The following is a 23,159-nucleotide window of genomic DNA, read 5'->3' as shown; positions in this document are numbered from 1 at the left end:
ACAGTGTGGGCATGGGAGTTGCACCCAGAGCATGGCCAAGGTGCCCTGAGCCATGGCAAGTTCTTCCCAGGCCAAAGGCAACAGTTCAGCTGGCACTTGGAGTCCCTGGTGCATGGTGTTGAGTGAAGCTTTCAGAAAGGAGAGGATGCTTTATAAAATATATCCAATACTATGAGCAATCCAGGGATGGAGGGTGGAGAAAAATGACCTGGAACCCCTCAGAATTTTCTGGAAATACCTATAGGCAAAGAGAAATTATATAATTCATTAGAGGAATATTTCCTTTCATTGCACATGAAGTTTGCCCAGACAGGTGGTAGGTGCTCCATCCATGGAAACATTCAAGATCAGGTTGGATGGGACATCTGTCACCTCTAGTGGAAGGTGTCCCTGCCCATGGATGACCTTTAAAAGTCCTTTCCAGCCCAGACAATTTGTGATTCTATGATCTGAAGGAAGTCACTGCCACATGAATCTCTGCCCTGCCAGTGTGTGTTAGAGGCTCTCCTGAGGAGCAGACATACAGTTTATACTAATTGGATTGAACTTTTGATTCTGTGTGTGTGCTCTCCTACAGAACTCACTGCAATGCTTTCCTTCCCTCCAGATTACACCAAAGGAAAGAAAAACTGTCAGATGTTAAAGAGATCTGCTGAGAAAAAAGAAGGAAAGTAGCAGAGTTTGAGTTCTGGTTGCTTCCCTTCATTAACAAGAAAGAAAGGGTAGAAGGTTTGCAAGAAAGGTTGGAAGAAAATAAGTTCAAGATGCACTGTGACTTTACACAGCTAGCAGCAAAAAAGGGGAGAAGTCAGTGTACAGAGGGGAGAAATCCTGACAGCTGCAAATCCAAAGTGACAAAACTGTTTGCAAATGAGGAAATATTGCAGTGGATGTGTATTAAGACAACCTCAATTTCTCTGCACTGACAGCCATTTTTGAAAACATTGTTCCCATTTAAAAAATGTACCCAGAAGAAAAAAGAAGCTTCAGCGTCATCCAACTGTGGGGCTGCAGAGGCACTGCCTGTGTGTCCAGGCATGGAGATGCTCCTCCTGCCTGCAGTGCTTCCTCACCTCCCAGGCCCACAGGCAGAGGAGGAGCAGCTCCTTGAAGCTAATTGAATTATACCCATTTTAAAATGGAAATAAAAGAGACTTTTTGTTAGCAATAATTACCTTTTCTTTTCCACATGAGAGAAAAAAATCAGCTTTTTGTCAGGCAAGTAAAACCCCATTTAGAGCTTTCTGTCCAAATCCTTTGGGGGTTCAGCTTTCCCACAAATAACCAAAGTGGGGACTTTCTATGCTGACTTAATCCATCTAAAACTTGTGATGGAGAGGGGAAGATCCTCAACACAGTGAAAACAAATCAGTCAGCAACTCCTTTAATTTTCCTTTCTTTGTACCAGATCAATGAGGTACTCCTGAATGCAGAGGAAATTCTTAGATGAACACTGGTAAAACATTATCACTTCCAGAGCTTGCCAAGAAAACGCAGGTGTTCCTGGAGCCCCAAGTAATAACAAGCCAGGGCTCCTGGGTCTGCATGACAGGTATTCATGGCAAAAGGAAGGAATCTTTCTGCGTGGGAGATAATTGCAGGTGATGTTTATTATGCCTTGGGTTGATAAAAATCAAATAGTGATTAAAGACATAGACAAAACTTCATCACTTGCTTTTTTTCCTGCCTTATAATTAGATTTTGTAGCTAGACTCTCAGCTATCAGGTGAAATTTAATATAAGAAAAGTAAAAAATGTTCTAGAATATTATGGTATAAAGGACATAACAGAACACTTCAGGGTCTCTGTCCTCACTTGCTCTTTCCACAAATCTCATATCTTCTTGTGTGGCTGCTATTTTTTTTTATTATTATTTTCTCAAGATTTTTATGAACCTTTATCAGAAAAGTGTTTTTAAAAGACAAATGGATTAACCAGTAAACATAGAATTTCTATATGAATGTGGACTAAATTCACTTTTTCCATGGAAAGAACTCCCTGGAGACAGGTCAGGAGATGTCCTTGGTAAAAACAAAGTGAAGGTATCCCTGTTCTTGCACAGCACTGCATGAACTGGATAGTTTTTCAAACTGTTCCTTCAGGTGCTGTCTGATCTTGGACACCAGTTTGGCTCTGCCTCTGTGTAGGAGCTCTACAGAAGTTCTTTTTCATTATAGGTAACTCACATGGAGTTCTCTGACTGAGGACACAGGGGAAAGCAGCCAATACTTCCCATTTCATTCTTTGGGGTTATTTTAAACATTTACTGCATTGGGAAAAGAAATTAAAGGTGATGACAAGGCAGAGTTATAGTTGATTGAAAGGCTGTGACTTTTTTAGAAGAGTTTTATCCACATGTTCTGTGCTGAGATGAGGGATGTTGCTAAGCTTTTGAACACAGACTGCTGTGGCAGCTAAATCTTGGCAAAATACGAAACTGCACCAAAACCAGACCTCAAAACTCTTCAATCTGAGCTACTTAATTAAAGGAAGACTAACCCTGGTGGATTCTTCCCATGTTTGTAGGAGCAGAGTGGCAGTGGTGGGTTTTGGCTCTACATGCTCTGCTACAGAACTGACTCTTTTTAATGTGAGACTCACAGAATGCCCTGAGTTCTGGTGAGAGTTTTCAAAATTGTTGTTGATTTGAAATCAGTCAATGAGCAAGCTTTCTTTTGGAAATTTAACTCCTGTTGTATCTTCTCTGGTAATGTTAACCTGAAGATAAATTAACCTTTTTAAAAAATTTATTTATTTGCCTTGCTGTTTTGTTTTCATTTCTCCCTTCTAGGCTTCCTGTTTCACTTCAAGATGAGCAGGAAAACAAGATCTTATTAACTATATGAGTGCTTTGCCACTGGTGTCACCATCAGAGGACTCAGACCACCTTTCATGTTCATGGCTAAGACATAGCTACAAAGGCAGTGTGGATGGCTCAGTCTTGTCTTGGGTCACGATGGGAACTGATTCAGAAGAAAAAAAAGGCTTAAAGCTCTTCATTAAGTGTTGTATTTTTTCTAAAGGAATAGAGTAACCCTTCCAAAAAACACTAATACATTAAAAGCTTCCTTCATCATTAGGCAATTTTGAAGAGGTTTTTTAAAGTCCAAGATATTATTAATCAACCAATAACAGTATCTTTTATTGACTTTAGACCTAAATGATATCTAAGCTAAATGAAATTAAACAAGATGAAATTAATCAATCTGATCCAGTCACCCCATCTCTTAGCGGACACTGATCTCCAGGCAATCAGACTAAGGCTTGACCCACAGCTTTCTGATCCATGGACCCACACAGTGTGTGCTTGCCCAGCAGAAATGGAAAAGGATCTTGCTTGATTCTTCAGTGCCCTGCACGTCCAGCTTGGCATGGTACCAGCATGTTTATTGCCTGGAACTTTCATTTGCTGAAATTATTTACAGAGCATTCTGACTTCTTGATTCAGGTGCCTCTGTGAGCTCTGGTAGTTTGGGTACATCTCCTACTGCTCCAGGCAGCTGCAACACCTGCACAGATCAGCTACAGCAACTCACCCATTCAATTGCCTTTGCCCTGGTGTATTTTATGGAACATGCTCTGCTCCAGGCCCAAGGAGAGCCATCACACATGATTTGCAATAGAATGAATGGGGTGTTTGCTCCCAGCTATAGAAAACAACTGGTGCAGCTACAAATGGGATATCTCAGGGATACAGGTTTGCTGTCAATAAAGGATCACAGGATCAGCTCTTCCAGTTTATGGTGATCTTAGAAAATTTGATAAAAGAAGGTAAGATTTCTTTTTTCTAACAGAAGTCAGTGATTCCTCTTTCTGGATTACAGTAAGGCTACATTCACAGTGACTTCCAGTGTCAATCTAAGAACCTGCTGGCTGTGCTCGATGACCATACAATTGTTTTAAATTAAATTAATTTTAAATTAATTACAGAAACCAAATATGGTTAGTATACACCTCCTTTCCCCCTCCATTTTGCCCTTCATTTGCCCAGAGAAGCTGTGGCTGCTCCATTCCTGGGAGTGTCCAAGGCCAGGTTGGACAGGACTTGGAGCAACCTGGGACAGTGGAAGGTGTCCCTGCCCATGGCAGGGGGTAGAATGAGATCATCTTTAAGACCCCTTCCCTCCCAAACCATTCTGTGATTTTTCTTGTAAAATGTTGACTTAGATTTGCAGGTTCTGACTAAAACCCTTTACTCTAATAACATTTGAAGCAAAAAAAGCTAAACTGATGGCAAGAGCATGCCAGACCTCATTAGCAGTGCTACAGGCCTGGAAATAACCTATGTATTTTAAAAAAGGCTGCTGGTTGTATAGAAGGAGTTGCATAATTCCTTCATTACCATGGTAAGCCAGTTAAATCAATAATTAAAATTAGAATTTCAAAGTCCTTTAAGCTTGCGGACCTGTAGAAAAGCTTCCAATGAAAAGAAGCTTTATAAAACCTTGTCAATATATCACAAATCCATGGGAATGACAAACCCAGAAGAGCTGTTACAGGGACATAACTTAAGCCTTTAATAGACTGCTTTGCAATGAGTCTCTTAGTCTCTTAGAGACCTATGAATTGAATGTCGCCTTCCCTGAGCTGGAATAGCATTAATAAGCTTCCCAGCACATTTAAATTAGTTAAGCAATCAGGTGGAGACTTTGCAGGTGACACACAGTGAGTTGTGCTCTGAAATCCACCATTCCAGCACAGTAAGGGAGGCAACACAAAATCAAGTGGTGCAAAAATACATATGATGATGGAAATTAAATGTATTTTTGAACCCAAACTCTTCTGCCCAGCCTGCAGCAAAGATCCAAATATCCTTCATTAATAAAGCAGATATGTTTGGTTAGATTATCCCCATATGTATAACAACCTCCTCCCCTGCAGAACTTATTAGAAAGAGCAGAAATGATACTCTGCTCAATTACATAAAACCAAACACACCAAACCCAAGCAAGTTTCAAAAGTCATTTGCTGCAGTCACTAGATAACAATTTTAATGATGGACATTTCATGCAAGGAAGCAGATAGGAAAATCCACCTAAAATTGCTATAGTAGAAGAAATGAAAAAATAAAATACCAAGCTAATTGCTAAAGGGAAGTGTACAAGAGTGCATGCTCTTGCTTGACTTTTAATATAGAAACAGGCACTGACATCTATGTATCATTTTAAAAGCCTTCTGTTCAAGCCTCTATTTTCGTCTTTGCTGAGTGAGAGGGAGCCAGCCCAGTTTAAAACAAGAGGAAATTGAAATACCACACATCTAAAAAGAGCAAGTGTGACAAAAGTGAGTTCTGCTCTGACATTTTAAAGTGCTACAGGGTAAAGTGAACAAATTCTATCTAGAGCAGTGTAGATGTGACAGGTGTCACATATCACTTATAGGACCAGTGTGAGATGTAATATCTAGCAAAGTCAGTCCTGCCTTTCATCCAGAATAACTGGGAATCAATTTGTTTTACCTGTCTTCAGACAGTCAGGAATATTTGGGGGCTTTTAATTAGTGACTCTTCCTTCTTCCTCTACATATCAAATATCCAGTGCTTTTCCCATGACAGTTTCAATCCCAAAGTGAGAGGCACGTCCTAAGTGGCATTACAAGCAGTGCACCAGAGGTCATCCCAAAGCTTAATTACTTTCCCTGAATGAGAGACTTTCCAGACACAGCACTTTCTCCCTTTGCATGCAAGTCTCTAAATCTCCTCAGGCACTTTTGAAGTATCACAGAATAGAATCACAGAATGGTTTGGGTTGACCTTAAAGACCATCTCATTCCAACCCCCCTGTCACCTTCCACTACCCCAGGTTGCTCCAAGCCCCATCCAGCCTGGTCAAGTACAAGCTTCCCTGGGCAAAGCAAAGCTCAGGGTTACTCCATCACTTCACAAGGCAGCTCTGCTTTTTTGAGGGACCACATCCTCATGTGAAGCCTGGAGAAACCAAAGGTCATCAATGTCAGTTGTGACAGCTGAGCTCCTGTGAAGGCAGTCCCAATATATGATAGAGTCCTCATCGTGTCTCCTCATGGGAGAAGCACTTGTGGGTGCTCATGAAGCCCCTTGTATACACATGTCAGTTTGAAAAAAACATGAGAGCAAATTCAGAGCAACAATAACAGCTCTTAAAATTCAGGCATCATCTGATTGAAGTGTTTTCACTTGAACAGCACCAGAACACTTTTGCATCTTGCAGCTAATGTTGGCATCCTCTAAGTAGATTTCAAATGCATGAATTACTCTTTCTCAGTTTTGCAAAGGCAATTCTCCTTCAGCTGGTGCAAGAGGCATAATAGATAGTCAGGGTGATGAGATACTGGTACAGGTTGCCCAGAGAAGTTGTGGCTCACTCATCCCTGGAAGTGTCCAAGGCCAGGTTGGGCAGAGCTTGGAGTAACCTGATCTGGTGGAGTCTCTGCCCAGTGCAGGGGAGTTGGAACAAAATATTCTTTAAGGTCCTTTCCCATACAAACCATCTATGATTCTATGAAAATCCTTTAACAGTTCCTGGACTCTGGAAATCATCCTTTCTAGAAATACCTTCAGGGCTTTGGGTCAGAAAGGGTATTGGGGTGTGCTGAATAATTCTAACCTCTGCAGATGTGTCTGCAAGAAGATGAATGGTGAAAGAGCTGATGGAAAAAATTTAATTTCCCTCTCTGAAAGTAATCATTCTACAGGCTGCATTATTATGGATATCTTAATTGAATTCTAATTTAAATCTGATGAAATTTTGTTTTTTTTTACTTTAGTTCTTCACCATCTCTCAATGAGGTTAACTTTCAGATTAGTTACTCTTATTAAGAAAGAGGAGATGATTAAAAATAGGTTTAGAACAAAAGAAAGCAGAAAAAACCCCCATGTAATTAAAAGAATTAAAATATAGTTAATTATTCTTGTTAATAATTTTTTTCTGTGAGAAATGGCTGTGAACTTAAGAGTTAACTTAATAGTGAGCTTTTTTTGAGCCCATCCTTTTACCTTTATAGGGAAACCAAATAAAGCAGGTCCATCCACACACTCTCTCACTTAAAAGAATGCTATTCAAACAGCTCCAAATGAAGATAAAGTGTTACTCAATATCTACATCACTGATGATGTTGATATGCAGTGATTCTAAAATGTAAATTATGAACCAAACCCCATGCTGGAATACATCACTTAACTTCTTGCATTTGCAGGAATAACACATAGAGACCAAGTGACTCTCCTGCTGGCACAAGGTGACTGAGCTTGCTCATCCACTAATTGGCCTCCAGGAAAGAAGCTCTCACCTGGCTCCAAAGCAGCCCTGGGAAAGGGAGAGCTGAGCCTTCCACCTCCACACACATCCACCCACAAACATCCCTGACTCAAAGGTTCCCATGATTTTCTGCTGCTCCTGGCTTGATTTGATTTCCTCAGCTGCCCCAAGAGTCCTTAAATATCCGTGCATTAGGCAGAAGTGCCAGAAGCATCAGCCATGTGCCTCCAGACCTGATGTTTCTTTAATTCCATGAAGCAAAGTAGCAGTGACAGCCCGAGCGTGAATAATTCACCAGGAGGGCTCTGGTGAGCAGCTGCTGGAGCTGTTGTGGCACTCAGAGCACAAGGGCCGTGTGGTGAAGCAGTGGAGGGTTTCTGTCCCCTCTTCCCCAAAGTGGTGACCCATGAGAAACCATCTGGCTGGCCCCAATTGGCCCCAGTGCACAGTGTAGCATTCCCTGTGTGGAGCACACAGCACATGTTGGAGAGTAAGAAGCCAGGCAAGAGTCAGAGATTCAGACTGTTAAGGGGTTGGAAGAGACCTTATGGACCATCTAGTCCCACCCCTCCTGCCATGGGCAGTGACACCTCCCTCTAGACCAGGTTTCTCAGGGCCTTTGCAGCTTGGCTTTGAACACTGCCACTGGGTGATGCTGGTTATTTGGGGCTAGGAAGAGTAGGGGCAGAAGTAAAATGATCTTTGGGCAGTAGAGGTTGCCTGCACCATGACACCTGATAACCAGGCCCCAAGAGGGAGAGAGACCTGTGGCTTCCCCCTCCACTAAGCAACCTTGCCATAATTTTGCATTTTACTGGGCTTAAGACAGACCAAAGTCGACTCATACAAGTGCTCAAAGACCTTCCCTGGACTCGATGGTCTAAGATGTGTTTTCCAACCTAAACAATTCCGTGACTCTCTCCTAAGATTCCATCCCCTGAGGGAGGGAGAGCCAGTGCCTGTGCAGTGCTTAGCTGCCAGCTGGGGTTAACCCTCAACATATGCACAGCACGTTCCTCCCTCCTGATTTGTTTAAAGCAAAGCTATTTGATGGGTCCCTCCTGCTCCCTTAGGTATGCATGATAAATAAACCCTAAAACATCCAGTAAACAACCTGTACTGCAGGGATTACCAACAGGGGAATCATTTACGTAAATTAATTGGGATTTCAGAGTTGTAAATACATACAGAGACTCAAATCAGTCACCAAGAGAACACTCCAGATTTCTCCTGAAATCTAGAAAGTGTTATTAATATTATTATTGCTGTTGTTGTTGATGATGATATTATTATTGTTATTTCATTAAATCATAGAATCACAAAGGTTAGGAAAGACCTCTAGATTGATTGTAGATTTAAGTCATTAGTTGTTGCATTTTCCCTGTAAACACTGGGTGTTTAACCTTATTGATTACAGTATTTTCTTTTCTTGAGAAATTTGTACAAAACAGAACAGTTTGACAATGGAATGGAATGGAACGGAACGGTATGGAATGGAACAGACTAGACTAGACTAGACTAGACTAGACTAGACTAGACTAGAATAGAATAGAATAGAAATAGTTGTTGAACTGTGAGGCACAATACTTGGAGCACTTCATTTAGGCCAAGTACTGGAGTATATGTCAAACTTACTGCTTTAATTTGGGTTTCCCACGCTGATATGGAAGGTGGTAGCACCCTAAGAAACTCTGGAGGAAAAAGGGGACTTCTCTTATTTAAAGAAAGGGGTCACCTTTAGGCTTTTCTTGCAGAATCATAGAGGTAGGAAATGACCTTTTAGATAATCAAGCCCAGCCATCAAACCAGTACCACCACCACATCCATCCACTGTGTCCTCAAGTGCCATATCCACACTTTTTTGAACACTTCCGGGGATGGAACTTTAAGTGGCTTTTGAGCACTGTTTCAGGAAAAGAGGCAGACACCTGCTCCTCATCCACCTGGCACTTGTGTTCTGGAGACAGGGAGCTCACAGGGCTCACAAACAGACCTGAGCTCTGCACCCTGAGCTGCTCCTTCGCTGCTGAGTGTCTCTCTGTGTGTATGTGTCTGTGTGTGTGTAGGACCTCTGCCTGGAGAGCCTAAGCTGCCTTTAATGACTCTATTAGCCCTTTAAAGCCTGGTTTAAGAAAGCAAAACAAAACTGAAGTGGAAGAGAAGGGTCTTTCCTACAGCGTGGAAAGCTCTGGCAGCGTGCAGGGTGACAGCTCCTGAGCCTGATCCCGAGTGGCTGCAGCAACAGCTGCTGGACGTGGAGACACACGGCTCTGGCAGGGCTCGGGGAACAGAGGGGAACAGAGGGGCAATCTGCTGTCACACACGTGCACAGGCACTTACCAAGCCCCAGTAACTGCGCTGCAGGGCATCTTTTGCCTCCTTATTGTGCAGGGATTAAGGCTGCTTCCATGCAAGATCTGTCCTGATTGCTCACAAACCCTCAGCATTCCCGGTTAAAACTGATTCAAAGAGACAGGAAAGGCAACGGTGAAACAGCTCCCGCTCTTCCCCTGAAAACAAACTTCATTTTAACACCTAATTTTGTGCAATACAGACTCATTCCTATTTCCCTTGCCATGCTGCAACTCGGTTTTGATCGCACAGGGTGCTCAGCCCCACAGGGAGGGAGGCTTGATGAGGAGGAAGCAAACACCGTGGAAGAGGAGAAAGCCTGGCTGAATAGTGGTACCTGCCGCACCGTGCAGCCTCTGCCACTCACCTGCTCTACGACCCTGGGCATGTGGCAGAGGTGTCTGGCCTTCGATTTCCCTGCTTTACAAGGAGATAGGAAAGCAATCATGCTCGGAACACAGGACTGCAAAACGCTAGACTAGAGCAGTAAAACTACTCCGGTTGCCTAATGACAGGTCCAGAGAAGTAGCAGAATGTATCCATTTCCTCCCATCTCTTTAAGCACAGCTAATGAAGAGAAAGGAAAGCCTCAGCCCTAGCTGAGAGCAAGCAGCAACACTGCCAGTGATGCGCAGAAATATAGGCAACACACTGGAGTGCAGGAATTTGGTTACAGGGCTGTTTGCAAATTAAAGGCTAATTCAATTAAATGAGAGCATGGGATTTCTCTTGAGGAAAGTCTAGTCACAGTCGCAAGGAGAAGGGGAGGGGCTGTGGAGCAGGGATGACATAATCACGTTTGCGAATCACCAGCAGTGTGCATGCTTTAATCCATTAATGGGGTTTTTATCTGTGATCATAAAAAGCAGGTTACATTCAGCCTGGAAGGGAGTGAGGGTTGGAGGAGACCGGGAGGGGAGAGAAAGAGAGAGAGAGAGGCAGAAAGCAAGGGAGAAAGAACACAATTCACTCGGTGAATTGCTTGCAAGCTTGGGGCTGATAATTAGGGATCTCAGGAGAGCAGTTTCTCAGCATAACATGCTCTCCTTCAAATGGACCGAATGGAGACAGTGGTTCAGTCCTGCTGATATTTTTTAAGCCCTCCTCGCAGTTTGATGGGCATTCCCAGTGCTTTTGTGCACGTCTCGGAAAGCGTTGACGTGGAAAGGAGCAGCGAGGAGGGGGAGGTTGGAGGAGAAAACTGCAGCTCCTCTCAAAATACGGAGGGCATGCAAGGGAGCGAGCAGGCTGGCGAGGACAGCGAGGCGGGTGCCCCTCGCACCATGTTCCCCGGGTGCCGGAGCGGCGCAGTTTCGGAGATGTCCCTCCTGTGACTGGACGCACCATGAGCATCTGGGAGCTGATCCTGGCTTTTGTGGTGGTGGTGCTGATGCTCGTGGCCCTGCTGGCCAACGTGCTGGTGCTGCTGTGCTTCCTGTACAGCGCCGACATCCGCAAGCAGGTCCCGGGATTGTTCATCCTCAACCTCACCTTCTGCAACCTGTTGATGACTGTTTCGAGCATGCCCCTGACCTTGGCTGGGATCATTTACAAGAGTCAACCAGGAGGAGATCAGATCTGCCACGTTGTGGGCTTCCTGGAGACTTTTCTCACCACGAATTCCATGTTGAGCATGGCAGCTTTGAGCATTGACAGGTGGATTGCTGTGGTCTTCCCTCTAAGTTATCACTCCAAAATGAGGTACAGAGATGCTGCTCTCATACTGAGCTACACGTGGTTACACTCGGTGTCGTTCCCGATAGTGGCGGCTTCTCTCTCCTGGGTGGGTTTCCATCACCTCTATGCCTCCTGCACCCTGTACAACAAGAGACCAGAGGATAGGACACAGTTTGTGATTTTCACTGGGGTCTTTCATGCCCTCAGCTTCCTCCTCTCTCTTATAATCCTGTGTTTCACATATCTAAAAGTGCTGAAGGTGGCACGGTTTCACTGTAAGCGGATTGATGTGATCACTATGCAGACCCTGGTGCTGCTTGTGGACATTCATCCCAGGTAAGGTGCCTGTGTGTTCAGCAAGTAGGACTATTCATGGCAGAAGAAGTGAGGAGGGGGTTCAGTGTTGTGTTAAAAATCTAATCTGTATCAGAGTAGGGGATGGGGAGGGGGGAAAAAACCAGTCATCCTTCTTGCTGATTTCTATTCTGCATGTTTCTTTTTCTTTGTGTTTATTTCTCTGACTGTAGAACTCATTTTCTATTAGGCTTAAGGACTTGATTTGGGAGGGAGAGCAAAGAAACAGGCAGTTTTGGCTGAGAATGCACTTCCCTTTGAGACAGTGATCAGATCACTGCCCCTTGTCCCTGAAGGTGGATTTAGTACTCAATAGGTTTGCATTTTTTGGCACTGTCAGACCAAAACATTGCTGGATCCTTGAGTGAGGAGGGTGCACATGTCCCTTCAGCTGAAGTTTGGAAGGGAAGCTGGGTGCTGCCTACAGCTCCTTTGCTCACCAGTTTCCCTGTTGCTGTGCTCTCTCTAACTTTATCATTCCTGAAGGCAGAATCCTAAGGGAATAACATCTGCAAAATGCGTGCTCTTAAATGCTTATACTTGAACCTAAGTAAGAGAGAATTCAGCAGCAATGTTAATATAACAAAAATGGGATGTTTAAGCCCATTTCAAATGAGAGACTTTAGGCAAGCCTCTCTTGCCTAGACACAAGAGGAGAAAAGCCTCTAGGGCTGGAAGGATAGGGGGCTTGAAGGCAAGCACCAAAAGGGGAGGAATGTGTGCTGGGATGCTGTGCAAAAGTCACCTCAGGGGTTATGCACAAACCGTAAATCCTGCATGAATAGGCAATGTATGGATGTGGAAGGGATGCAGGTTTGGTGACTGATATGGGGGAAGAAGTCTGCCTGGAAGAGAGGAAAGCAGAGAGCAGTTGGACAGGGCAGTCCCATGCCAGACATCCCATCTGCCAGACATCCCATCTTGCTCCCCTTTGCTCCACAAGCTGGAGGTAAACTCCAGCTCTCTCCATTTGCACCCAGCCAGGAGCAGAGCTGGAGGGCTCAGAGCACATGTGGCTGTCCTAAAAAACAGGTCATGTTTTGGGGATTCCTGAGGTTAAGACACATCAGTCTGAAAGGATCAGGGCAGGACAGCACACTGTTAGAGGAACAGAAACATTTGCTCGAAATTCTCAGTTAAGCTCTTTGAGCTGTCTTTTGACCAAGAATGCAGAGCAGAACTTCAGGCAAGTCTTGTTGCTGTTCTTGAGAAATACATGTATAAATCTTCCCTTATTCACAAAGTCAAGTTGAGGAAAAATCAGCCTTCTGTCCTACGTGCTGTCTGGTTGATAAACTGTGCCTCAACTGTCTTAGTTCCTACATGCAAGGGGAGCTGTGGTGGTTACTCCAGGACAGTGCCATCAACCCACTGGGGCTGTTTGAACAGCATTTGTTTTGCCTAATGCTTAAAGTATGTCTGGACTGCGCAGCAAAGTTTAGAAAAAGGGCAATAATCTCAACGTTATTTCTCCTCCTCTGCATTTTTTGTGGTCTAGGTTGATTTGAGGCTGCTTGTGCATTTTGTAATCACCTCACTGAGGGATGGATTCAGTGGGGCTGTGGGATATCCTTTCTTCAGAGGATACAGAGCTGTACAGGCACTGTGCTGTGAGTAGCCTATACCAACAACTCTTACCTTTCACATCAGGTTATTCTAATGCCTCTCTCTAAGAAACGAGGGTTGGAGCTTCTTCTCTAGAGTACAGGGTTGGTGGCTGATTTGACCTGTGGAGGTGCTGTTTTCACCAGTGACAGCTCCTGCTGCTGAAAGAGCCAGATCTCAGGTCACCTTCCCTCCTGTGAGAGCAGCATAGAGGCTGCAGCTCTCCTGGAGCAGTCAGCAATGCTCATAAAGCTCTGACATAACAAAGGCATCATTTGCATTATAGAAGTGTGTACATACAGGCAGTTTCAGTGTGTACCTGACACCACAGACATGGATGTTGGGAGAATTCACATGAGAGAACAAAGTTTGCAGTCCCTCCTCAGACGCCTCCAACTCTTTCCAGGGTCTAGTTTCAGTGCTGAGAAATGTGTAGAGACATTTTTCTGCTTCCTATGACTCAGAATCCACCCGCAAGGGGGTCCAGTGACAGGCGTTATGACAGACGGCTTTATTACCTGTGACTTAGAAAGACACCAGTGATCTCCTGAAGATCATTCAAGTCGAGTACAAAGGAAACCTCTGAATACCACACAAGTTTGTGTGAATGTTTAGGGCACATGTCCTTTCAAGTTAGCTTAGGCATTTCTAGTGGATCCTGCTTTTTCTTGGCTTTGTTCTTAAGACCAAAATATCTGAGGTATTGGGAGAGATTTGGGCAAAACTTCACTTAAGTGCTTAACCCATGTATTTCTTCACTCAAATTATCTACACTATCTTTTTAGTGTATCCAGCTCTACACATCTTAAGGGCCGGCGTCTCATAAATTCTGTATAAAATACCAAACATTCAAGGGGATCTAGCTTAGATTTTCTTGGATATTAAAATCTTTAAATGAAAGCTTAGTCAATAATCCCATTCTGTAACTGGTGTCACTACTGGAACCTGCGTGTGTTCTTATCTTAGAGCATGAAAGTGTGTACAAGAGCTAAATACTCATCTGTACATTGTTTAAATGAAGGACTGAGATAAAATACCTTCCTCTCTGATGTGGTATTTATTGGCTACATCTGGAAAGGATGAACAAAAGAAATTAGTTTAAGTCTATCAGGACAGTCATGTAGAGTCAGAGACAGCTTTGAATGTGCCAGTAAGGAAAAGATGTAACTGGGGAAACTGTTAGAGAAAAAAATACACGCCCTCTCCAGCTTTAGAACACCCTCATTAAAACTACTTTGAAGAGTCACTTTCTCATACTGCCAAGTGCTCAGGATACTATGAATTTAAAAACACAGGTCTTAAGTGAAGGTGATGAACCTCCGAGGTGATCTGTCTGCACCTAAAAATACTCCAAGATCCCCATCTCTTGCAGGTTCCCTTGAAAAGTTGGATTTTCTTTTCTTTCTCAGCTGTCATTTCTAGCTGCAAATAACTCAGTCACAGAACATGTAACACTTTTAGATGTGACATGTTCTTTGAGAGGAAGATGATTTGTCATTTCAAGGAGAACAAAAACTTTTCCTCCAGTATTTATTTCATCATGTCATGATAGCTGTTCTGGGGACTGGCAATGTAAGACAAATATAGAATGGAACAAAGGCAACACATTTTCTTTAACATAATCAAATGAGAACATTAGAACTCATTGCCACAGAGATCACCAATGCACACTGAGATCCTCAGGGCACAACATGTGTTTAGATGATGATGAAACATTTGCAAATACAGCAAATAATCAGTGAGTTAATACAGTGAGAATAAGGCCATAAGCCTCAGCTACTAAATGAGAGTGTGGAGCCTGAGAGTGAGTCATCAACTACAAATTTACGATAAAAAAAGGGAGACCAATGCCAAGCAGTTTTTAAAAATTATATATAGATACATGCAGGAAATGGTCCAGCCTGTTCAGTTTGCCTGAATTGCGTCACCATGAGATCTGTGCCATGAGTCAAAATGTGGCAGCGCTGCCATGTGCATAGAGGGGGGTTCAGGGTGGAAGTCTGGCTTTGGTTTTGCCCTTTCCTAATGGATTTATTCAGGTACAGATGATCCTGGCACTGTGGGACATACAATGCATCCAGCCTTCCTGCCTGAAGTTGACAGCAACTCATTCCCCTTCCCTAGAAAAGCACAGCAAGCTCAGAAGTCACTCAAGCAGGTGGAGGAAGAGGACAAGATTTCACCTTGATCACTCTTTTGACAAGCAAATGTGCTGATTTCAAAGGAGATATTTTTGCAGTGAAAGCAAGACCTCAGCCTCGTGCTCCCATCACCTTGCTGGCACACCAAGGGAATTAGCAGCTCTCTGGTGGACTAGTGAGACCACCAATGGGTAGCGCAAAGGAGAAGTTCTAGTCTTAGGAAGAAACACAGGGTGGGCCTAATTTGTATCTGTTCAGTTGGAAATGGTGCTGGTTTGAGGTGAGAAGTGAGGATATCACAGTGGTGTGGATTTATTATTCAATTCCCAGCTCTGCAGCAGGTCCAGCAGGGCAGCAGTGCAGGGCTGCACAGGCTGATGGAATATTTATGGCCACACAGTTCACAGCTGTGGGATATAGTGATTGCTCCAATGTTGGGCTGAAAGTTTTTTCCCCACTATGATTTTGTTGTGTTTTATTACTTATCTTGCTGGGAAGTTTCTTCTCCCTAATGTAGTGGTGTTGGAATTGCTGTTTCTAGGGAAAGTAGCATGTTGTCTAGCCCACATTGGTTATTTTCCAAATCATTCAATATCTTGAGGAAAACTCTGGCATAAAAATAGAGCTTACAGTAGTGCAAAAAGGATCTGCAAACTGAATTCAAGGCTGAATTCCACCAATTTGACTATAGATCAATTGGTACAATGAGACGGTGTGCATATAAATAAATTATACAATCACTACTCTTTAGTAACTGTTTTTGGAGGGTAAGACAGTCAGACAATGCATTAATACATGGTATTGTCCTACATAAATGTAGTGCACCTGCTATTGGCTTATGTGATTATAACAGGTACTATAAAAATTGTTTTCCATCATTCCACAAGCCATTAAAAACTGTTACCTGATATTATGATTCATGTTCTTTGTGTTGAATGTCACACAGCGTGAGAGAGCGTTGTCTGGAGGAACAAAAGCGGCGCAGGCAGCGAGCAACAAAGAAAATCAGTACCTTCATTGGTACCTTCATCCTTTGTTTTGCACCTTATGTCATTACAAGGTAAGTGTGAACCTACATCCTGGAAAAGACTCCAGAGATGCAACTGTAAGTCAGAGAAGTGGGGCACTCTGAGCCACAAAATCACTCTGCCTGCTCTGGAAATTTTCTGCACCGTTTCTACTCCTGTAACACAGGTTGCATTTACTGAGCTAAAAAATGATGCAAAATGTCATAGTGCTCATCCAGTTCAATCCTGATGCAGGATTCTGATCAGACTCTGCTCAGACAGCCCAGTCAGCGTGCTGGTTACATGGGAGGAGTTTGGGAAGTCAATCCATGGGGTTTTGCAGACCTTTTTGGGGGTCAAGTAGTCACCTACTGCACAGATTTCCTCCCTGGTTCAGGGGAAGACACTTGCCTGAATAGGTCAGACTGTAAAAATTTGGTCAACAAGATCCAGCTGAGGTGAGAACACGGTCTCCAGAGCTAAACCATACCTTTGTTTGACTGGATAGAGTTTATTAGTTATAAACACCAAATATCAAAGCTGTGCTGGCTCGTAGCTAAGGAAATTGCTTGTGATTTATGGTCAGATGTCTATCTATCTACTGGCTTATCTTGGGAAATGGCTCCTGTGGGAAACAATGAATTACTCTTATGAAATATAAAGTATTAGAAAGTGAGTATATCCAGAAAAGTGTTCTCTAGCTGTTGAGGGAAATATATAGCTTGCATTCCTTTTTACAAGACTCTGGAAAAACTGAGATGCTGCTATGCAGAATAGAGGAAGAAAATAATATTTTTAAAGTGCCTCCTATTCTTATTTTATTAAGTAGAAATTAGTGGGGCTGACTTCAGTCAAACTCTGATCCACCAGAAAAAAAATCACTGAAAAAGCTGGATTAAGAGTAAGTGTAAGTGGGCATGTAACAAACCCTTAGTTTTTCCACTTCAGTATAATATACTGAATTTCTAGAATTAGAAAATAAAAGAATTTACTGGAATTACCTTCACTTTCAGTTAATGGTCACAAGACACCACTCCAAGCCACACACTTAAAGGGTGAGAAAGGATTTGTAATTAGTTCTCAAGCTAGAGGGTATTAATATATATATCTTATTGCAAATGGTTAATTTTCATTTTATATTGGGTCTCTGATCTTAATGAAAATTGTTGCAGTCACACTATAGCTGGGGCTCCATCCTGACTGAGGCTGAGAGCTCCGAGCAGGACTGCCATGAGTATTTTTGTGCTCCTTCATAGGCATCTCAGCCCAGTGTTGACACCACCTCCCCACCTCCTGTTCACCTTGTGGCATCCCAGTTCGTGCCCAGTAGCCTAAAGGTATAGAGGAGGGGTGAGAAAAATTCTGAGCCTCATCCCTTTGGTCCATACAAGATCCATACAAGAGAGTGATGATGAGAAGAGTCAAATGTAGGGTTCTGAAGCCATGAAGGTGCACCCTGGGAGCTGTCCAGGCACCTCAGGAGGGTTGGAATCTCTCACTTTCCCAGTCTTTTCAGTTCTGACATGTCTAAGGGGAACACTGCACAGCATGTCAGGGGGAATTCCCTCTTCAGCTGCTTGAGGGACCTTGCTGGACACTTGCACAGACGGATGTTCAGGGACACACAGCACTGTGCTCCTCTTGCCTCACACATATGGCTGAGGGTGGTTGAAGCCAAGGGGGTTAGGAGGCTTTTGAGTTTAGTTTTGCAAGCAGGTAGTGTTTTCTGAGCTATGTCCAGTGCTCTGCATTCACAAGAGAGAGGTGATCAATCCCAGCCCAGACGAGGGAGTGCATCGCTCAGCCTCTCGTTTGGTCAGTCAGCTCAAATCAGCAATACACTTAAATTAAACATGCTTTCAAGTACTCCCTGAGTTGGAGGCTGAAAGCAGCACATCACAAGGCTCTACAATAACATCTTTCTGTTTCAGTACTAAAAACAAATAGGTGTCACTAGAAGATCCATGAACCAGTGGAGGAGTTGTGCTTATAACCCCAGACAGATAAATGCTACTCAGGGCAACCCAGGGTTTTTCAGATCACACTAAGGTAAAAATTAGGTTAGGCCCTTCTTTTATGAAGAAAACACACCCCTATTTAGTTCAGTGGATAATCTTAAGTAGTGTATCAGTAGAATCTGATTCTTCTTGATTCAGTGTTTCCACTCCATCAGTATGACATGTATCACCCCATGTTATATATTTCTAGGCATAGCTTCTTTCTTGGTCCTTCTATTGGTACACATCTCTTCTTTTGCTATATTTCCCATTATGCAATTAAATAACATTATTCTGAACCTCTTTTCTCCAAGGATCCTTTTCATAAGAAAAATGAAGATAAGTCTGACTAGTTTCTAATATCCATTTCCAACTCCAGGCATTTCATACTGAAATACAGAACTTGGCTCATGTAAGTTAATAAGTGCTGTCAGCGTGTGAGGAAATTGGCCTTAAATTAAAAATCCTGAAGTAATATCAGACAGAAGTTCATAGACCCAGGCCCTCAGGTAACAGAGGAGGATGGTGGAACAGGCAGAAGAAGATTAAAATTTTCTTGTATCATCTCTGGGGGCGAAGGGGTAAACAAACTGTAAACTGGTTCCTTGCCCTCTGCATATGCATCTCCTGCTTGGGAGACAAAAAATTCAGAATTCCTCTGCAACTTCTCATCTTGCCTAGCTGTGCATATAAATACATGACTTTTCTGTGCAATCATAGGTTGATGTAGTTGCAGTGGCCTTCTAGTCCCCATCCAGCTGATGTGAGGTAGAGATATTTAGCTCTCATGTGGAAAAACCTTTCAGCACGAGCCAGACAATCCTGTTTGCTGCCCTTATCCCCTGTGCTGCTGACAAATGGTTCCTGCAGCTCTGGGGAGCAGCAACGACTAAAAGCAATGGCTTGTGAGATTTGCAGGTCTAACTACAAGGCCAAAACTTGCAGTGCTTCCTTACAGAACCTGTTTGGTTGTCATGTATGCAGAACTTAAAGTGCTGACTAAAGATAAATCAGCCAAGGATCACTGCAATGCCATTTTTGTACAGAGAAGCAATTATTAAAATAGGGCTTTTTCATTAGCAAGTCAGCATCCAAAATATTCAGTCCACCAAACAATAAAGTGAAAATAAAGTCAAATGAACATCAAGATAAAACTGATCATAGAATCATAGAATGTTTTGGGTTGGAAGGGACCTTAAAGACCATCCAGTGCCACCCCCTGCCACAGGCAGGGACACCTTCCACCAGCCCAGGTTGCTCCAAGCCCTGTCCAACCTGGCCTTGGACACTTCCAGGGATGATCAGTTTATTCAAATTACTAACACAAAAGAAATGATCAATATATAATTCTGATACTACAGAACATGTATGGGGAAAAGAAGAGTCAGAATGAGACACAAACAGAAGCGTTACCCTAAAGAGCTGATTCAATTCTTGGGCAAGGCATTGAATTTCTTCTTGTAAGAGCTACATCATCTACCAGCTCCAGCCTGCAGTGCCACTTTCTTTCACTCCTGGACAGCAAGACATTTTAACTTGTTTGAGGCTCTGGTCTATTCAGTCTCCATAACTCAGTGGAAGGTTTAAGCAGTGAACACCAGCTTTGTTGCCATTTGATCTGGGTATAGACATATTCAGTAAATATATTTTAGTGTAGTGATAACTGCACATGGAAATGAAGGATGTGCAGAGTGTACTGTGTGCATACAGATCAAGGTCATGCTCTTCAGTGTTACATTCTTGTTTGTATTCTGAAAGTCAAATAAAATAATTGGCTAATCACCTGACAAAACAGACTCTACAGAATTAGAAGTTTGTAAAATATGAGCAGGATACCATAGGAAAAGAGCTTTGAAATAAAAGAAGGTTTTGAAGACCAGACAGTAGAAGAGTGGCTTATGAAAACAAGATAGGGAGTTATGTAGTTGATACTGTAAAATTTAATTTACGGGTAGCACTGAAAAATTAATGCTCCTTCACTGAAAATGTCTTCTTTTTGGCTGAAACATTTCATGAAAATGGAAGCTATGCATCTAATTTCCCTCATAAATGAGAAACAAAAGCTTTCAAAGGCAATAAAGTTTGCGATGTGCCTTGAAAGGCTGACATTTAATTGTTTGTACATGAAATGGAAATGCATAGCTTGGGGTTTGGCTGCATTTCTGTGTTTGCTGCTTGATTACTGCAAATGTAATTTACTCTCAAAATAATACATGAGGATTGGAAAACGTGTAAATGTCAAGGAAACTTACAGAACTCAATCAATCAAAGAAAATATTTAAAAAAATTTTAATAGAAGTGTAGGCTTTTCATTTGATCAGTCAATGAAGGTAGAATTAGCAAGTTTAGGCTTGCAGCCCTGAAGTGTCTATTTGGTATGCTTTAAATGGAGGTTGTTAATGTCTTGCAGAACTGATTGACGGAGCCTCAGACACAAATTTGTCATATTTTGGTTATTCAAGGCATCCACTGCATTTAATTAAACATAATCAAATCACATCTGTAAAGCACTCAGTAAAAATAAATCATCCAGAAGAAATTCAACATGATGAAATTCAAAATGTGAAGCAGGCATCAAATAAATGGAGTGGAGAACAACAAGAAGGATGGATCATGGTAGATTACAAAATGAATATGACTAAGAAGTTGCTTAATTTCCAAATTGTCAATTCTCATTTTAGGACACATTAATGTGGATGTCAGAAACTCCATTTTATTAAGAGAGAATCCAGCAGATGAGCCCACCTGGCTGCTGGAATTGATGATAATTATGTCTCAGTTCCAATTCTACCTTGTAAAAAAAAGTAATGACCATGAGTTAGAAGGAGAGGTTGAAAAGATAACATTTGTTTAGCTGAGATGAAAGGAGGGAGCAGTGGGACAGATGGAGGTTCTGTGGGACCTCAGACCTGCTGGGCCAACAGCACCAGTGCAGTGACACCAGCAGTTCCTAAGGATTTTCATGGAGCACAACCTGGTCACCTGAAATGTCTCACACATGTGAGAGCCCAGAGGGGATTTTGGTGTTCACCATCCCAAAAAGCGTCACTGTACCTGGGCTCCAGTGGAAGTCACCCACAAAGTGCTGCACAAAGCACACAAAACAAAGCTCAGTATTAGACTTTCCAGTGCCATGACAGCAGCCAAAGCCCCAGCACTGGCTGCAGACCCACAGTGCTGAGCCCAGCACACACATCTAGGAAGAGGCAGAGCTTTTGCCATGGATCTTTGCAGCCTGGGCAAACTAGAACAGAGAGAGGCAGAAGCTCATAGTCAGTGCTGTAACAAATTAAGGCTCCTTAGTCCCACTTTCATGCTCAAATGACTGGACTGTGCCATCTGGCACCATTATTTTAAACAACACAACGTAGTGAAAGTTTATGGAATGACTATAAAATGACTGAGGGAAAAAAATCCTCTTCTCTAAACTGCTTAAAGTGCCAACATTATTGTCACTGCTGCTGCAGGAACCACACTTCAGAATGTTCCTTGGAAGTGGTGCTTTGTCTGAAGAAACATGAGTAACCCAAGTATTTGCCAGACAGTTTTAAGAACATCTGCTGCTGAGGATAGTTTCAGCATAGATCTTATTTGCCATAGCCTGGTGGGGCTCTCTAGCAGCACATGTGGCTGTTTGTCCTCTATGAAAATCAATAGTTTCTAACAGCTCTAGAGGCATATTGAGTGGAACTGTTCTATGGTGTTGCTCAGACATGGGGAGTTATCAATATTTCACTGTCAGAAATAATCTCCCTGGGCACAGAGTGATCTATCTGCTAGTGTAGGTATGAGGAGTATATGAAGCTCTAATGATTTAGAAGTTTTGTCTTGCTCAATTTGTTGCAGATGCATATGCTTGGCCTTTAGACTGGCCAGTTTTTAAATTCAAGATATAACATGTCATCTCTTGATGATAAATTTTCCTTCCTTGTGTGCTTCTATAACTCAGGCAAAATGTTTAAAAGCTTTGAACTCTCTCTAGGAGTTGGATGGAAAGCTAGATAGCACTGGGGAGGTGGCTTCTCAGGTAGTCTAGAGGGGAGCTGGAACCACAAGTTCAACCTAGGTACTGGATTTTTAGATTAATAATGGTAGAGAAATATGACTCCCATGAGACCAAGCCATGGCACTTTGGCAAACAGACCTCAGGTTTACGTTTGCCGTCTTAAAAATTCATAAGAGGAGGACAACATTCACATTTTCATGAGTATGACTTACTTTTGTTTTGTTGCAATTGCTCGGGAATAACTTGAGGGTTTGAGGTGTGGGGGAGTGTTAATGCATTTCAGTTGTGCTGTTGCTCCGTGTTTTTGATGCGAATGCTCACTCTTTCAACCTTCCTCTTTCCACAGACTTGTTGAATTATCCTCCGTGGTCCACATCAATTCCCACTGGGGGATCATTTCCAAGTGCTTAGCTTACAGCAAAGCTGTTTCAGACCCTTTTGTGTACTCTTTGCTACGGCACCAGTACAAGAAGACGTGGAAGGACATCATAAACAAGATCCTCAAGAGGAGCTCCATCAACTCCTCTGCCCTCACGAGCGAATCGCACAACCGGAATATATCGCAGCTGAACGAGTGAGGAGCCTGGTATGGGACCTAAAAGACATATAAAATTATAGATGTGGATCAAAAGTCCCTGACCTATCCCTAGTAGCTCTCCTCAGCTGCCCAGGTTTTGGGAGGCAGTCATGGACAGGGTCAATCCCAGCCCATACTCCTCCAGTAGCCCACGTAATATCCAAGGGAGTCAGGCTGCTTTGGACCTCCTGCCTCCAGTGGAAGAGCA

General features: G+C 42.9%; 1 protein-coding gene across 1 annotated transcript; it reads left to right on the top strand.

Annotated features, from left to right (window-relative positions):
* The first annotated feature begins 10,932 nt into the window (after positions 1-10,932).
* Positions 10,933-22,952, top strand: GPR26 (G protein-coupled receptor 26). The gene is made up of 3 exons (XM_071563934.1): positions 10,933-11,600; positions 16,311-16,424; positions 22,721-22,952. The coding sequence occupies exons 1-3, from the start codon at positions 10,933-10,935 to the stop codon at positions 22,950-22,952; spliced, it is 1,014 nt and encodes a 337-aa protein (XP_071420035.1).
* Positions 22,953-23,159: the final 207 nt, after the last annotated feature.

The sequence above is a fragment of the Pithys albifrons genome, chromosome 9 (assembly GCF_047495875.1).
Source record: "Pithys albifrons albifrons isolate INPA30051 chromosome 9, PitAlb_v1, whole genome shotgun sequence".
Classification (NCBI taxonomy): Eukaryota; Metazoa; Chordata; class Aves; order Passeriformes; family Thamnophilidae; genus Pithys; species Pithys albifrons.
Note: the sequence above shows the minus strand (reverse complement) of the source record. Positions and strands in the feature narration are given on the sequence as shown.